General features: G+C 39.6%; 1 protein-coding gene and 1 pseudogene across 2 annotated transcripts in view; one reads left to right on the top strand and one right to left on the bottom strand.

Moving 5' to 3' along the window:
- Positions 1 to 2229: 2229 nt before the first annotated feature.
- The window catches only part of Ipp (intracisternal A particle-promoted polypeptide), a 35799-nt gene continuing 25477 nt past the window's right edge, over positions 2230 to 12551 (bottom strand). For both annotated transcript variants that reach the window (XM_048443947.3, XM_048443946.3), the window contains 2 exons: positions 10345 to 10565; positions 2230 to 2648 (listed from right to left, as the gene is read on the bottom strand). In XM_048443947.3, coding sequence (XP_048299904.1) covers positions 2424 to 2648; positions 10345 to 10565 — 446 coding nt within the window. In that variant the 3' untranslated portion in view covers positions 2230 to 2423. The remainder of the gene's footprint in view (positions 2649 to 10344; positions 10566 to 12551) is intronic.
- Positions 5135 to 6233, top strand: LOC125406810 (glutathione S-transferase P 1 pseudogene; annotated as a pseudogene).

A 12551-nucleotide genomic window follows, 5' to 3' on the forward strand; every position in this document is an offset into this window, starting at 1 on the left:
ACATGAGTTAGCTTAACTAGACTTGAATCTACTTGGTATTCATTCTCTGACATCTAGATCCTAACTTCAAACGTTCAGGCTATTTCACAGAAGGAGGCATTGCTTTCTGTCTGTGCTGTATAACAGGTTTAATGCTGATCAAAGGGGTTTTTTTTTAATCTAATAAGGTGTTGATGTGTCTAACAATAAACTGAAAGACCTTAAATGAGAAATCATAACCTTGAGGCAGCCAGTTAAACTGAAAGCATGCAAACCCTTAATAATGTGGCTCTAACTGGCTAGCAAAAATAAAAGTAGTGATCACAGCCTTCAGAATTCAGCATAAAACATTCCTAAGAATGATATCAGGGGAAACAAGTTTCAGAAGCAGTTTTAGATCCAAGGTAGTTATAACTCACACTACATTTGTCTAAAAATTCCATGTGGACAGGTTAAGTCCCTGATAAAGATCTGAAAAGATTGGGACTGGAAGTGTTTTGGACTTCAGAATACACCAGGTTTTAGACTATTTATGTAGCATTTATCAGCTGAGCATCCCTATTCTGAAAATCAGAAATAAATGAAACAAATTGAAAGTATTTTTTTGCATTGAGTGTCAGCATTCAAAACTTTTCTGATTTCAGATTAAAGATGCTCAAAGGTGTACCTACAGAGCCAAGTATGATGGCTCTTACCTGTTACCCAGCACTCACAAGGCTGAAGCAGGAACACTGTTGAGAATTCAAGGATAACTTGGGCTGCATAGTGAGACTATCCCCAAAACAAAAACAGACAATCAAAACCAACAAAGAACAAAACATAAAAAGTTGTAACTAAAGTTCAGCTTTTTCCAAGCCACCAGGCAGTAGCACTACACTAAGCTGTTACAAAGGCTTATCCAAGTACAAGTAAATTAAACAAAGCTTAATAATCTAACAACAGCACCTCTTCCTAAAACTAAATAGATAATTTTGGTGACTATCTAGAAAATAAAGAAGAAACTTCTAAGCACATAATAATGCCTTGGGAATTCTTATCCCCATTGCACACTATTTCAACCAAGAACTTACCTAAAGATTGGAGAGATGGCTCAGCAGTTAGGAACACTGGCTGCTCTTGAAGAAGACCCCAGCAACCACAAGGCAGTTTAAAACCATCTATAATGCCAAATCCCAGACAAAACTCACATATTTTTAAAAAGTCAACTGTCATCAAAGGGGACTAGAGAAATGGCTCAAAAGTTAGAAGTACAGGATCCAGTCTGTTTGGATACTCACCTTCCTGGACCTGGAGGGAGGGGGGAGGAACTTGAACTTCCCACAGGGCAGGAAACCCTGACTACTCTTAGGGATGGAGAGGGAGGAGGAGAGGGAGTGGGGGAAGTGGGAGGGTGTTGGGAGGAGGGGCGGAAATGGAAACTTTTATAATTTAATAAACTTTAAAAAAAAAAGTTAGAAGTACTTGCTGCTCTTTCAGAGGACCTAACGTTCAGTACCCTGCACCCACATCAGGCAGCACCTTAACCCCAGTTCCAGGAGATACTACATCCTCTTCTGGCCTCAGCAGGCATCTGCATACACATGGTGCCCATAGACAAGTAGACACACATACACACATCCATATAAATTTTAAAAAGAAGGACTTTCACAAGTTCCTTATTTGTATTCTTAATCAAAACAAAAAATATGAGTTGTAAAATCTCTCAGACTATCAAAAGCAGAAGCTTATCTATCTAAATAGCTAGATATGCTGGGCATAGTGGCATAGACCTTTAATCCCAGCACTTGGGAGGCGGGGCAAGCAAATCTCTGTGCCTTTGAGGCCAGCTTGGTGTATGTAGAAAGTTTTGGAACAGCCAGAGCTATGTAGAGATACCCTGTCTCAAAAACAAATAAACAAAATCCAAATGGATATTTACTATATGTCCTTCCTAGTAGTCTAATGCTTTTATCTGGGGATGGTGAAAAGTCCTGCCATTGAAGTACAGTTTCGCTAGCTTTTCTCTATAGGTTAAATCACATCATGGAAACTATGTTCTGGACTAAATTGTGAATTATAATAGAAATCTTTCAGCTGTCTCAGAGATGATAATTTCTTGTATACAGGCTATATTACAACTGGAACTGCACTAGAGAAGTAGCCAAAGGCACTATTTCCAAGAAGTTTCTAAGCAAACAATTTTTACAATTAGGATTATATTGATAACTGAATAACTGTAAGACATAAATACCATTCCTATTGTTGCTAAGCTTTACAAATTTATGAGTTCTTTATTTATATTCCATATTTATTCACATTCAAACTTTAGAAAAAATCACTCTTATCTATCTATTCAATACATATCCTCAAAAGAATCCGAGGGTCACATCACAAACACAAGTTTGATTTACAACAGGTCAGAACCTACATTTCCAAACGCTACTTGTACTTTTATGTTTTCTGTGTCATAATACAGCAACACCACCTTCACAGCGACTAGTGATCATGTTACCAATTTCTGTCCATGTATCTGAATGAGGGTTATAAACTTCAACTGAGTCCAAGGTACCGGGGGCCAAGAAATCATGGCTAGAAGAGCGGCCTCCAGAAACATACAGGAGACCATTGACCGCCACAACGCACATGCCTGCTCTGGGCACTTTCATTGAAGCAACTTCAACCCACTTTTCCTAGGAAAATGAGAAAAGAATTAACATTAGTATTGTCATAAAATGATAAGAAAATCTCCTTGAAATCATATATCCTAGGCGTTCTCTGTTTAAATTCAAACAATCCAAGAAAGTAAGTATATACACTTTTTTTCTTTTTTGAGACAGGGTTTCTCTGTAGCTTTAGAGCCTGTCCTGAAAACTAGCTCTTGTAGACCAGGCTGGCCTCAAACTCATAAAGATCTGTCTGCCTCTGCCTCCTGAGTGCTGGTATTAAAGGCGTGTGTCACCATCGCCCAGCTAACAACATTTTTAAATAAACTTGTTGGCAGATATGATAATATAGTAATTCCAGAGAATAGTTAAACATATCTGACTATAAAGTATGACCAGGTGGCCATGGTGGTGCATTCCTTTAATCCCAACACTCAGGAGACAGAGGCAGGTGAATCTCTGTGAATTCGAGGCCAGTCTGGACTACACAGTAAGCTCTTTTTCTCAAGACAGGGTTTTTCTGTAGCTTTGGGGTCTGTCCTGGAACTAGCTCTTGTAGACCAGGCTGGTCTTGAACTCACAGAGATCCACCTGCCTCTGCATCCTGAGTGCTGGGATTAAAGGCCTGCACCACCATCACCCGGCTACAGAGCAAGTTTTAAGACAGGCTCCAAAGCTACACAGAGAAACTCTGTCTCAAAAACAACAATCAAAACTACAGATCAGGTAATGATCTAGAAATCATGTAGAGGGACTGGAGAGCTGGCTAGTGGTCAAAAGCACTGCCTGGTTTTGCAGAGGACTAAGGTTCAGTTCCCAGTACCTACGTGGTGGCTAACGACAGTCTGTAACTCTAGTTCCAGAGTACCTACCACTCTTTCTGGAGTCTACAGGCACTGTATACATATGGTGTACGACATTCATGCATGCAAAACACCCATACAAATAAAATAAAAATAAAGAAATCAGTTTTTAAAATGCTTAGGAGTTATTTAAGCTAGCAATCTGAGAAACCAAGTCCATGAAATGCAAGTAATATATTCAAACAAAGGGATGACAAAATTTCAAGGAAACAAAAGCTTATATATTCAAGGGCTTTTAGTTTTGAAAGATTCTGCAAAACTTTTATCTAGATGGCTAAAGAGATGGCTCAGCAGTTAAAAGAACTTGTGCTGATTTGAACAATAATGGTCATAAGGTGATACTTTTGAGTTTCATCACCAAGGAATAGTACTATTTGAAAGAATTAGAAGATTTGGAGGTGTTGTCTTGTTGGAGAAAGTGCGCCATTAGGGGTGGGCTCATACCAGCCCTAGGTGCTCTCTCTCTCTTTCTGCCTATGAATCAGAATGTGGCTCTTAGCTTCTTCTCCAGCACCTACAAGCATGTCATCATGTTCTCTGCCATGAGGATAATGGACTAAACCTCTGAAATTGTAAGCAAGCCCCAATGAAATGACCTCTTTCATAAGAGTTGCCTTGGTTGTAGTCTCTTTACAGCATTAAAACAGTGATTAAACCAGAAGCTGGTACCAAGAAGTGGGGTAAAGCTGCGATAGGCCTGACCATGCTGTTTGTTGGAGGAATATGGAAGACTTTGGGACTCTGGAATAGAAAATCAGATGGATGCTTTAAGCTGGGTTTACTGGCCATAACAAGTAGGAGCATGTAAAGTGGTGGTGCTGGAAGCAATGTAAACTATGATGGCTCAGTCCAAGAAGTTTCAGAGGGGGAGAACATAACGATAGGTGGTCCAGAGACCATTCTTGTGATATTTTGGTGAAGAATACAGCACTTTCTGTACTTGTCCTAAAAGTTTGCTAGAGGATATTGTTTTAAAAGCAGGACAAATGGCTGAGGTGCCTATTTAACATATCATAGCAAACCTGGCTACCAGATTTTCCCAGCATTCCTTAGTCCTTGCACCCCCTTTTTTTTTTTAAACAGAGAATGGCTGGCATACCCTGCCCTCTACCCTGAATTCTCCAGCCCAGGAGCTGGGCTGCCCTTCCCCCAGAGCTTCTTCCCTATATAATCCAGACATTTTGGTTACCCACCCTTTTTTGGACTTTTGATCTCCTGGTTGCTGCACCTGGTTCCCCTCTCTCCCCCTCTCCACGTGGCCCAGCTCAGTCTGGTCATGTCTACTCTGGACTCTTCCAAATGTCTCTGCCTCTACCTACATTGTCCCCCTTATCTACAATAAACTTTCTTCTTAACCATACCTAGGAGTAGTCCTTTCATTTATATTTCTTTTTTTCATTCAGAGGATAAATTGAAGAGTTTTAGATTACTGGCATTGGCAGAGATTTCAAGAAAGTCTAGTATTGACTGTGTTACATGCTTACTAGTGGTCACTCTATGCAAATCTACAATGGAAAAGGAGTACATGGGCAAGGAAAAATATAAAACATACAGTTGAAGAGGAAAGAAGCATGAAGAAGTGTACTAAAGCAAAGTCCAGTGCTCAAGGAGATAAAAAGTTCAAAGAAAAGGCGTCCACGCCCAAGCTCTGTCACTGTCTACACAGTGCTGCATCCATGTCTCCATCAGGGCAGTGGCCATGCCACCAAACACCATTGTCTACTTCCCAGTTGGAGGGTGCTGTGAGGCCATGCACATACTGCTGGATGACCAGGGCCAGAGCTGGAAGAATGAAGACGCTACCAAAGAGACCAGGATGCAAGGCTTGCTCAAGCCCACCTGTCTGCATAAGCAGCTCCCCAAGTTTCAGGATGGAGACTTCATCCTGTAGCAATCTAATGCCATCTTGAGGCACCTGGACCAATCCTTTGGGCGGGCTTTATAGGAAAGACCAGAGGGAGACTGCCTAGGGGGATAGGAATGGGAATATGTCACTCTCTTCTATACCAAATATGATGTGGTAAGAATGACTATGGGAAGGTCCTGCCTGGGCACCTGAAGCCTTTTGAGACACTGTTGTCCCAGAACCAGGGAGGTAAAGCCTTCAACATGGATGACCAAATCTTCTTTGCCAATTACAACTCGCTGGACTGTTGTTGATCCACCAGGTCCTGGTCCCTGGATGCCTGGACAAATCTCTGCCTCTGTGGCACATCTCAGTGCCTGGCCCAAGATCAAGGCCTTCCTGTCTTCTCCCAAGCATGTTTCCTGTCCTCTCCTAAGCGTGTGCACAGTCCCATCAATGGTAACAGCAAACAGTAATGGACAAGAAAGACAGGAAATGCTTGTCCCTCTTTTCCCAGGACAGGAAAAAAAAAGTTTAAAGAAAAGCCTGGTGTTAAATGGAATAAAGAGAGTGGTGACTTCAGGGTAAGACCCCATCATACTAAACTTCTAAACTTGAGAAAAAGAATTAAAGATGAGGCAGTGAGAGAAACCATTGAAAACAGAAAGTTGATGCAAATGTAAGTGAACAAGAAGGGCAAGTTCCAACCCCATCAAGCAGGAAAACTTGGCAGCTTCAGTCATGTTCTTCTACCTTCAGAGTCAAAGATACAGGAAAACGGTTGTGGAATATCCCTCTGAGGCTTTAGCCACTGAGGCCAAGTGTGTATCAGGGTTGTCCCTTCATGGAGGCTCAGAGAGGCTGCTGTTTGAAGCCGTGGAGGGAAAGCCTGGATTTCTTTAGATCCCAAGATGTTGGGGATGCCAGAGTTGCGGGATATCTGCAAAAGGGAGCTGAAGACCAGTTACAGAACCAGCCAAGAGAGAGAAGTATGCTGTAATCAAAAGAGCTGAAAGAAGTTGGAAATCTGAAAGGTCCTTTGACATCAGTCAGACATAGAAATGCAAAATTTGGAGTTTACCCTGTTGGACAACTGAAAAAATGCCTCCATAAGATTTAGCTGTATTTTCTTTTTTCTTTTTCTTTCTTTTTTTAGTTTTTCGAGGCAGGGTTTCTCTGTAGTTTTGGAGCCTGTGCTGGAACTAGCTCTTATAGACCAGTCTGGCCTCAAACTCACATAAATCTGCCTGCTTCTATCTCTTGAGTGCTAGGATTAAAGGCCTGCACCACCACTGCCCAGTTTGTAGAGTATTTTCTTAATTAGTAGTAATAGGGAGGGTTTAGTCCACTGTGGGTGCTGCTGTTCCTGGGCTGGCTATATTGAGTTCTATAAGAAAGCAAGCTGATGGCACAGGAAACCACTTCCTAAATATAACCCCAGCAGCATAGACACTGAGAGAAACAATTAATAAATGGGACCTCCTGAAACTGAAAAGCTTCTGTAAAGCAAAGAACACGGTCAACAAGACAAAATGACAGCCTACAGAATGGGAAAAGATCTTCATTAACCCCACATCAGACAGAGGTCTGACCTCCAAAATATACAAAGAACACAAGAAATTGGACACCAAAAGATCACATAATCCAGTAAAAAAAAAAAAATGGAGTACAAACCTAAACAGAGAACTCTCAACAGAGGAATCTAAAATGGCTGAAAAACACTTATGGAAATGTTCAACATCCTTAGTCATCAGAGAAACGCAAATCAAAACAACTCTCAGATTCCACCTGTAAGAATGGTCAAGATCAAAAACACTGATGACAACTTAAGCTGGAAAGGTTGTGGGGAAAAGGGAAGACTTCTGCATTGCTGGTAGGAATGCAAGCTGGTACAGCCCCTTTGGATGTCAGTGTGGCCATTTCTCAGAAAATTAGGAAACAACCTTCCTCAAGACCCAGTAATACCACTTTTGGATATATATCCAAAGGATGTTCAATCGTGCTACAAGGACATGTGCTCAACTATGTTTATAGCAGTATTGTTTGTCATAGCCAGAACCTGGAAACAACTTAAATGCCCCTCAATTGAAGAATGAATAAGGAAAAAGTGGTACATTTACACAATGGAGTACTACACAGCAGAAAAAAAATAATAATGAAGTCTTGAATTTTGCAGGAAAATGGATGGAGCTAGAAAACATTATTTTGAGTGAGGTAACCCAGATACATAAAAGCAGTTATCACACGTACTCACTCATAGGTGGTTTTTAAACATAAAGCAAAGAAAGTCAGCCTACAAACCACAATCCCAGAGAACAACAATGCAGACACTAAGAGAAACTTACATAGATCTAATTTACATGGGAAATAGAAAATAGAAAAAGACAAGATCTCCTGAGTAAATTGGGAGCATGGGGATCTTGGGGGAGGGTTGAAGGGAAGGGGAGAGGCAAGGAGGGGAGCAGAGAAAAATGTAGAGCTTAATAAATATCAATTAAAAAAAAGAAAGAAAACTGAACAAACTACATTGAGCAGGTCATTAAGCAGCACCCCTCTACAGCCTCTGCATTGGATCCAGTCCTGCTTGAGTTTTGGTCCTGACTTCCTTCAGTGATGGGTTACAATATAGAAGTGTGAGCCAAATAAACCTTTTCTTCCACAAGTTGCTTTTGGTCATCGTGTTTCATCATAGCAATAATAATTCTAACTAGGGCACACATACACATATAATAATAATTTTGAATACTTAAATTCAAATTTCTTAAAATAGATTTTTATTTACACAATAAATAACTGTGTGACTGTGGGCAAGAATGACACAGCATGAATATGGAAGTCAAAGGGCAACTTCAGTTATGTGCTACCTGTATACGGACTCTGGGGATTAAATTCAAGTTATCAGACTTGTTCTACAAGTGCCTTTATCCACTGAGCCATCTTACCAGTCTGTTTTAGAGGTTTTAAAAGACTTATGCTAACAAAATCCTTAACATTTCCAAGAAAATAACATAGTGTATAATAGTTCCCAGATTTATTTGAACATGGAAAATTTATTTCAAGGACCATCACATAGAGTTTATAATATGCATAACATATTTATAAGAATTAAGTTCATATATGTGTGTGTGTGTGTGTGTGTGTGTGTGTGTAGCTTGAGAACAAGGAGTGATATTTTTCCATAGTGAAATATTTTTTTAAAGATTTATTTATGGGAGGGGGGCGGAAATGGAAACTTTTATAATTTAATAAAATTTACTAAAAAAAAAAAGATTTATTTATTTATTATCTATACAACATTCCTTCCATGTATACCTGCACACCAGAAGGGGGTACCAGATCTCATTATAGATGGTTGTGAGCCACCATGTGGTTGCTGGGAATTGAACTCAGGACCTCTGGAAGAGCAGTCAGTGCTCTTAACTGCTGAGCCACCTCACCAACCCGTGAAATTTTTTTTTTAAGGTTGGGTAAAATACATCTTTAATTGAACACTCAGGAAGCAAAGGCTGGCAAAACTCTATGAGTTCAAGCCACCCTGGTCCAAATATTGAATTGCAGGCCTTCCAGTGTTACGTAATGAAACCCTCTATAAGAAAAAAAGAAAAAGTTTTGAGGTTTTTGTTTTATTTTTTAAAGATTTATTTATTTGTCCAGGCCAGGTGGTACATGGCTTTAATCTCAGGACTAGGGAAGCAGAGATAGGGAGATTCCTCTGAGTTCCAGGTCAACTAAGGCTTCATAGAGAGACCCTGCCTCAAAAAACCAAAAGATTTGTTTTTTTTTTATTGATGTGTACATGTTTTCACTTGCATGAGTTTATGTGTACCACATGTGTCCAAGTGTTAATAGAGGCCAAAGGGTGTTGGAACTAGAACTTACAGACAGTTATGACCTGTCTGACAAGGGTGCTGGAAACAGAATCCAGGTCCTCTGGAATAGCAGTAAGTGCTCTAAACTGATGTTTTATCTCTATAAAGAAGTTATTTTTTGAAAATGAAGGAAGCCACGTGTGGTGGGACACGCCTTTAAACCCAGCCCTCGAGAGGAAAAGGCAGGGGATCCCAATGAGTTGGAGACCAGCCTGATCTAGACAGCGACTTTCCAGGCAGTCAACAATACATGGTGAGACTCTGTCTCAAAAAAAAAATGTAATAGTAATAAAATAAAATATATAATGAAAGGGAAGAGAGGCTGGAGAGATAGATCATTAGTTAAGAGTACTTGCTACTTCCAGAGGACCTGAATTTAAATCTCAGCACTCATTATCTGATGGTGCACTACCATCTATACCTCTAACTCCTGGGGCTGATATCCTCATCTGACCTCTGCAGATGTCTGAACACACATGGAAGACACAGACACACACATATAAAGAAATAAACCTTTCTTTTTTAAAAGGAAAGGAATATGCTAAAAGAAGAGACTGTGTATGGACAGTAGGAAACCACCATGCAGGTGCTGGAAACTGACCCTAGGTCATCCCCTGCAAGAGCAGCCAAGGCTCTTCACCACTGAACATTCTTTCTAGTCCCCACCCCACACCAAAATTTAAAAAATAAGAAAATGAAGATTTATAATCTGTCATCTCAAATTCTAATTTAATGATCTAGAAAAAGGCAAAAACCCAAAATACACAAGAAAGAAAAGGTAAAAATGAGATAATTCAATAGAAAATGAGTAGCAACTAAAAGAAATTTAAAAATAGTGATATTTAAAATTGGTTCTTTTAAAAGAGCAAGAAAGATTGGCAGTGGTGGTGTACACCTTTAATCCCAGCTCTTGAGAGGTGGAGGCAGGTAGAATTCTAGGTCAGCTTGGTCTACAACATAGTAAGTTCCAGGTAGGTTGCTTACTCAGGGAAACCCAGTCTCGAAAAACCAAGAGAGAGGAAAGAGAGAAAAAGAGATAAGTTGATAAATGATCAAAATAATGAGTGAAAGAGAACACATCATTACAGATATAACAGGTATTGAAAGAAAACAAGACATTAAACATTTGAAATCATCCAACCTACCTCTTCAAAGGAGTACTTTTCTACAGTGTGAAGAGCGTCTTGTGTCTCATTCCACCCTCCAATAGAATAGATGCAGTCATTGAGTGCTGCCACCCCGAGATATGCTCTTCTGGTTCCCATAGGAGGAAGTGGAGACCAACGCTTAGAAAGAGGATCATAAACTTCAAAAGAACGAAGCTCCAGTCCCTCATTGCTGATTCCTCCAATAACATAAATTAAACCTGAAAAACGGAAGATTTGGGCTCAGTTTCTATTCAAAAGATAAAGGCCAACCATGGTGGCAATGCCTTTGATCCCAGCACTCAAGAGGCAGAGTCAGTCACATCTCTCTGAGTTCAAGGCCAACCTGGCCTACATAGTGAGTTCCAAGACATTAGCTATAGCTACATAGTAAGATCCTGTCTTTAAAAAACTTTTTACAAAATTGATTTTGGTACTTTGTCCTACTTTGGAAAAATAACTTAGATGTTGTTATGAGAGAAAATGACAATAATAGAATACACACAAATATATATTTTCTAAAAAGCTACTTCTGAATATCTGAATTTTTCCTATTTTTAAATAAAACACACAAATAAAAAAATTGTGTGGGGCTGGAGAGACGACTCAGAGGTTAAGAGCACTGGCTGCTCTTCCAGAGGTCCTGAGTTCAATTCCCGGCAACCACGTAGTGTTTTCCAAACAGCTATAATGAGATCTCGAGCCCTCTTCTGGCATGGAGATGTATCTGCACAAGGAACATTGTATACATAATAAATAATGAAAAAAAATGTGTGTTTGTCTATGGATCTCTAAACTAAAGATGGTACAAAACCAATTTGGATACTTACTAGTGGCTACAATGTTGTAGAATATTAATTTAAGATGTGTTGCATTTGTCTATGCTGTGGAATATTTGTCTCATGATGCAAAGATGTGTTGCATTATTTAATGTTGTATTTGTTTAACACTATGAAGCTGTGTTACTTCGCCTGTCTAAAACACCTGATTGGTCTAATAAAAAACTGAACAGCCAATACGAGAAAGATAGGTGGGCCTGGCATGCAGAGAGAATAAATAGGAGAAAAAAATCTGGGAAGAAAAGATCAAGGAGTGAGAAAAGAAGGAGCCAGCCACTCAGCTACACAGCCAGTCATGGAGTAAGAAGTAAAGAAAGGTATATAGGGTAAAGGTGAAAGCCCAGAGTCTGAAGATAGACAGGATAATTTAAGGTAAAAGCTGGCTAGAAACAAGCCAAGTGAGTTGTGAGCCTGCCACAGAAGAAGCAAGATGGTGACTGCCTCAGAGCCTTGTGGCTAACATAGATAAGAATAATGGGCTAATTTAAGTTGTAAGAATTAATAAGAAGCCTAAGACACTATGCCAATCAGTTTATAACTAATGTTAAAAAACAAAAGAATCAACAAGCCAAGCTAAGGCTGGGCATTCATAAGAAAATAATAAACCTCCATGTGTATTTATTTGGGAACTTAGTGGCACGTCCCCCAAAACACAAAGAGCCAAAGAGTAAAAATAAAACAAAACAAAAAACCAACAACATTTTGGTTTCCAACATGGTTCCATATTTCCATGTAGAATCAGAGGGAACTGAAAAATAAAAGAAAAAGAAAAAGGACGTGGCTCCTTTAAGAGGTGCTGCTGTTCAGTTGGCAGAGCAAGCTAAGTGAAAAAAAAAACAAAAAACGCTTGTGGCAGCACAGGTACCAGCTTCCTACAACTAGGAAGGTTGAATGCAGTGTCTAGTCATGCACCTCCAACCTACATGCAAATTTTAGTCTTGGCTCCCACAAAATGATAGGCAGGCAGAGCCAGTTGGTACAGCAGCGTAGAGGACGCAGGTGTAGCTTGGCAGCTTAAAGTTTTTTCACTGGATTAAAAAAAAGGCTGGAAGGTACACAGTAAAAGAAGTCCAGACAGAAAAAAATCTCTAAGCAGGTTCTGATGTGTTTTACAATGTGTGTAGGCTTAAGAAAGAAAGATAGAAAAGGGGTATGGATAGTATAGAAAGAAATAAATAGTTTGAAAATAAAATAGTCTTTAAAAAGAGAGTAAAAGAAAAAAGCCACGTGAGATGGGAAATAAATTCAGGAGACTGAATCCTCTGTTATTTTACCGATTTTGATGCATTTCTTTGGAGAAGCAGTTTTACTTTTGTTTTCACAGGAAACAAGAGGCTGTGAATTAGTTCCAGGTTAATATGGATCAGG

The sequence above is a fragment of the Myodes glareolus genome, chromosome 3 (assembly GCF_982192425.1).
Source record: "Myodes glareolus chromosome 3, mMyoGla1.1, whole genome shotgun sequence".
Classification (NCBI taxonomy): Eukaryota; Metazoa; Chordata; class Mammalia; order Rodentia; family Cricetidae; genus Myodes; species Myodes glareolus.